Below are 5382 nucleotides of genomic sequence, written 5' to 3'. Positions count from 1 at the left end.
GTCCGGCAAATCTTCCAGACAGAGGGAAAATATAATATCTCTTAAGGGGGTATTCTAGTCTAGAAATTTGAAAAAATCGAAAATTTTTTTTTTCATATTTCGATAGTTTTGATATTCAAAAATATCTCTCTAAAAGGATTTCTCAAAACTCAAATTATTTTCAAAGTTATAGCCATTTTAGTGAGCGAATATCGTATAACGCAAAATTTTAATCGCGTTTTTCTCGAAACTACTATTTTTAACACTTCTGACATGATTTCTCAAGTTCTAATGAACCTATTAACTTGAAATTTGGTGTGGACCTTCCTTATATATCTCTCTATGGTTGGAACTAGGATTGTCAAAAAAATTTTGATTTTTACTATTTTTAAAAAATTTTGATCTTTGCCAAAAAACGGGCAAAAAATTCAAACAGTCGCCATTTACTGAAATTTTTTTTTTATTTATCCTAGTTCAGACGATAGCGGAATTTGTACTGATTAAATTTTTTTTTTCGTGTCAGGAAGGGCGCACCCTAATTTTCAAACCCCGCCACGCCACCACGCCGCAAATAATCAAATTATCACAAAATTTTTGTTTTATTTTTTTTTTGTATTATTAAAATATCAATAAATATATGATAAAAAATTGGATAATAAAAATGTTCTTAGTTTTTTTTTATTGGACTTTAAAAAATGTCGTTAAATAGCATTTCTAGACTAGAATACCCCCTTAATGGAGCGTTAAGTCCAGTTATAAATATTCTAAGAGCCTGGTCTCTATTCTTTTTGTTCAGTTCTTTTGTTATTGGTGCGGCCCCTCCATAAGTCATAATGGTTTTATTAATCATCAACGTTGGTTTTGTGTTAACTAAATTATAATATTCAATGTCCGTCATTGAGCCTTGTCGTAGAACACTCATTTCTTGTTCTATGATATGAATCGGACGTTTGTCCGAATATGCAAAATCGGGACGCGCAATTATCGCGTCAAAATTTAACACAGTATCATGGTTGGTTAATGTGTCATTTGCTTCTAGTGTAATTTTGTTACGCAAAATCGTAAGGGCTGCGAAGTACTTTCGGCTACCTCTTACATATAAACGCATAACGTTATGTGCTGCTTTGCGCCAGCTAACATAAGCGTTTATCCTTCCTGAAAATTCTGGTAAGGATTTTATAACATCTAGTGACTCATGACACTGAATGTTGTCATTTATTGTTTCCGTCTGTAAATCTGTTACTCTGTGTGTTTCAGTTTCAACTTGAGTTTTTAATCTGTCAATTTCTTGCCTTATTGTAATATTGCTTTCCGCAATTAGGCGCGTAATTAAATCTACCGTTAATCCTGCCTCATTATCATGATAAATTATTATTATTATCTTTTTTGTTTAGAGAAAGCACTTTATTATTATTTTATACTTGTATAATCTCTTCTAGGAAGAGATGCTCTTCTATTCTGGAGGGTCCTTTTGTGTAGGATTCGCAGAATTGAGCTAAGTTATTGGGGTCTTTTTATTTTGTTATGTAGCTGGTCGAACCTTAATTTATATTTTTATTTATTCTAAGCTAGAGGGTCCCCCCGAAGGTGGTGAATCGCAGCTTTATTTTTTTTTATTTTTTTCTGTGGCACTTTTTCTCTTCGTGATCCACACCGCAATTTTTACAATAGTATAATCTAATATACTTAGGTTTAATTTGGGTGTTCCCCATAAATATATATATATATAATTTATAATTTTAACATATTTATTTTTCTTAACAATAATGATTAATTAATCTTACTGCTTTCTCCAGTGTTGTCCTCTGTTGTGTTGATTTGATTTTATTATGCCTTCTTGTGAGGGCTACAATAATTGTTTAGATAAGAATGGTTTATTCTAATGTGAACGGAAAAAGTATATCAAATTCTTAAATAAGCAAAAGCATTAATAAAGATAATTTATGAGGCCGCACAACTACAAAGTGTAAAGATTCAATATTGTTTACAGTTATAGTCAAGTGGCTGTGTGGAGGCTGTCATTAACTTGCATGCCTAGCATCCACATACCGAATAGACATTTTATAATCACAAAGCTAAAAATTTTAAGAAATTATACCATTTTGTTTCTAATATAATTCAGATTTTAAACATACAATCATCACGTTTAAACTGTAGTACCCCTTTCTGTTAAGATAAAGATGTTGCACTTCTTTTCTTGGTGGAATTATGCGAACATGAGTCCCGTCGCACAATGGGGCAGCAGACCAGAAAAGTTTTCAAAATAGCCGGTAGCACTTTTCGTTTATTGCTTTGGATTTATGAATATACTAGCAACAATGAACCAAAGGTTTTTCAATCTCATTTTCACCACCTCTCTTTTCAGAGCCTTACAAACACAGAGCTTATTTTCGCAATAAGTGCAGTTTGATTTTTGTGCATTTTCTATTCACAGTTTGAATATATATTTTCCAGTCGCTGACTATAATTTAGCAACTTTAATTATGAAACCATCAACATCGGGTATTTATAAAGATTCATTTATATTCACTTTGTGCGTAATTGTGATTTTCACATTTTGGTCGTTTTTTCGGAAACCTACCTTAATAAGTTTATTTTCCTACAGTTTAAGTTTTAAAAATTGGAAAAGTTAGTGAGCCCGGCATGATCAGCCGGAAATTTTTTAATTATCCTGTAATATGTATATTTATTTACTTAATTGGAAAAGAAATTGTGTGGATTTTTTGCTCGCATTTATGTATGTGCCTATGTACTACCTTTTGTTGTAGTTTAGTTCGAAGCTTTTTTTACTTTGTTTTGATTATTTGTTTGTCAAACGTCAACTACAAGTAGGGGAAGGTGGGGAATGTTGATTTCGGCTAAAAAGTCACATAAAAGTTATTTTTTGTGAAAATTCCAAAGCATGGATTTGTAGTGCGAGTCGTAACCTTCCTTTTGATAACATTGGTTTGATAAAATTCTACAAAAATTTAAAAGTTATAGCCATTGGCGCAAAAAACCTGATTTTGCGATTTTGAAAAAAGGTGGGGAATGTCGGGCCAGTCTGTAAATCGATTAAAACATGATTGTTACCGATGAAAAACGTTTATTTATCAATGGAAATGAAAGAGGGATTCATAAATAATAAGAAAAATAGGAATTGGCGAAAAAATTATTCCGGCTCGCAGTGGATGCAGGTGTAAGTGTTCGGGTTCGGTCCGGCACATTTCAAGTGATCACAAACGATGCAATGGACCGTGTTTTGACGATTCTCGTGCTTCGGCATCTTGTTCTTGCAAATCGTGCAAAAATCGAAGTTCTCTTCGATGTCGGTTTCGGTCGGAGACGGGCTTCTCTTCCGTGGCGTCTTCGATTTGCCACGGCCTTTTTGCTTCTTGGCTGCTGGTTCATCGGCTGCCTTCGTCAATTTTTGCCGCTTTTTTTCGGCCTTGTCACGCAGATCTGCGACAACCTCAGGCGATGTCAAAATCGTTGACTCCATTGTCTTGCGGCCATGTTTTGATTTCGGCGTAGGTGTGCCCAATCTCAACGGGCCAACCGATTTCAATGCATCACAGAGCTGTGGAGCCGAAACAAGAGACAACGACGATGATGCAGCACCACTTGTTGAAGCTGGGGCACTTGTCGATGCCTCCGACGTTGACACCTCCTCATTCGCAGCAGTCACAATGGCATCACCAGAGACAAGAACTCGACGTTGATTGTCGGCGTCTTTCTCTTCGTCACCGAACAAATTTTCGCCGCTCAGTTCTGAAGCGACAAAGTCAACTTCAGTGAAAATTTGCGGGTTGAACGGGTAGATGCCAGTTGTTCGGAAGCCGGATTTGATGGTTTTCGGCGTTAACATAACATCGAGGCACTGATCGACAAGGAGCGGCACATGATGCAGATCGAAAGTGACACCAATGTTGGACTTTTTCCATGCATCATGCTTCACGGTCATCATGCCTTTAAATGGTGCAAATACCGCAACATCTAGCGGCTGCATTTTGTGCGTGCATTTCGGCGGAAAAGACAGCAACGTGATGCCATGATCCAACGCCAAATCTATCGCCTCGATCGATAAATGCGAACCGTGGTTGTCCAGCAGCAACATGGTTGGCGAATCGGCATTAGCACCGGTGTGCTTGATAAGATGACGCATGAATTGAGGGAATACGTCAGAGTTCATGTAACCAGAACAGTTAGCAAAACCAACAGCTCCATGACTCGCATGAGTCATAAAAATCTCTTTCCAGTTGACTAGGGGATAGTGGAAGAATCGCGGTATAGACTGGCCACTAGCGCTGACGGCCAAAGCCAAAGACCCATTGGTGCCTTTTTCGGCAGATGTTGATGAGCCGACCTGTTTTTGTCCTTTGCGCGCGATGGTTTTGACAGGTCTGGTTGGCACGGTCGGGCACCCGGTTTCATCCATGTTCCATATTCGGTGAGGTTCAAACGGCGTCTTACCGAGAACGGATGAAAGGTTGGCAAAGAATGCATCGACATTCTCTTTGTTGAATCGCTTCGCACGGCTCTGGCTTACTTGCTCTGGTGTTCGCAGTGACACATTTTTGTGGCGTTTCATAAAAGCCAACTGCCAATCCTTACTCGCCTGTTAATTGTCGTTCCATGCATCCGGATACGACGCGCCAACTTTCCGAGCAAATTCATACGGGAGCTTACGAAGCTCCATCAAACTAATTCCATAGTTGATGTCGCTGGCCTGGAGAATGTAGCTTATCAGCGCCTTCTCTTGTTCGATGTTGAAGATCTGAAATAAAAAAAAAAAAGTTATTTATTATTCGATGAAAGAAAAAGAAAGAAACCAGCAGAACTCACTGTTTTTGTGCCCATCGTCGTGCTTTCAGCCAGCAAATTCTTTATTACATCGGCATTGGCAGTAGTAACGTCGATGCTCGCACCATCAAATGCTGCAATATAACGCATTAGGTTGGTCCTCGAAATTTTGTGTGCCGTCGCAGATTGTCGAACGCTGTTGTGATGTATTTTCACCGACTTGATCGTCTCCAAAATGTTGTCGAAATCAACAATTTTCTCTTGTTTGGGATAGTACCGCGGCATAATGACTAAAAAAAATTTTTTGGAGCACGAAACTATCAGGAAATGTTGAAAAACTATTGTGTTGTTGAAATTCTGCACGAAAAATCACTTATACACGTCAAATATATGAAGTTAGCATGTCAAATGTAAAAAACTATGTGGCCCGAAATTCCCCAAACGCTCATATTTGCAAAATGGCGGTGGATAATGAACACAATGTAAATTCGTGCAAAATTTCTTTTGTGTGTCGAAGGCTAAAGGCTCAACTAATATTATAAACATATTTACCTGGATGAATTTATTGGAAAATGTGAAAAAAATCAACTGTACACAGAGTTGAAAAAAAACTTTCGGAGT

General features: G+C 37.4%; 1 protein-coding gene across 1 annotated transcript; it reads right to left on the bottom strand.

Moving 5' to 3' along the window:
- Window positions 1–3130: 3130 nt before the first annotated feature.
- Window positions 3131–4396, bottom strand: LOC125778886 (uncharacterized). Its single transcript, XM_049458498.1, has one exon. The coding sequence runs from the start codon at window positions 4394–4396 to the stop codon at window positions 3131–3133; it is 1266 nt and encodes a 421-aa protein (XP_049314455.1).
- Window positions 4397–5382: the final 986 nt, after the last annotated feature.

The sequence above is a fragment of the Bactrocera dorsalis genome, chromosome 5 (assembly GCF_023373825.1).
Source record: "Bactrocera dorsalis isolate Fly_Bdor chromosome 5, ASM2337382v1, whole genome shotgun sequence".
In the NCBI taxonomy this organism is placed as follows: Eukaryota; Metazoa; Arthropoda; class Insecta; order Diptera; family Tephritidae; genus Bactrocera; species Bactrocera dorsalis.
The sequence above is the reverse complement of the archived record's forward strand: the minus strand, read 5'-3'. Positions and strand labels throughout refer to the sequence as shown.

Bases quoted from the DNA above. Each gene is read 5' to 3' on its own strand.
- LOC125778886 (XM_049458498.1), bottom strand. From the start codon at position 4,396: ATGGATGAAACCGGGTGCCCGACCGTGCCAACCAGACCTGTCAAAACC.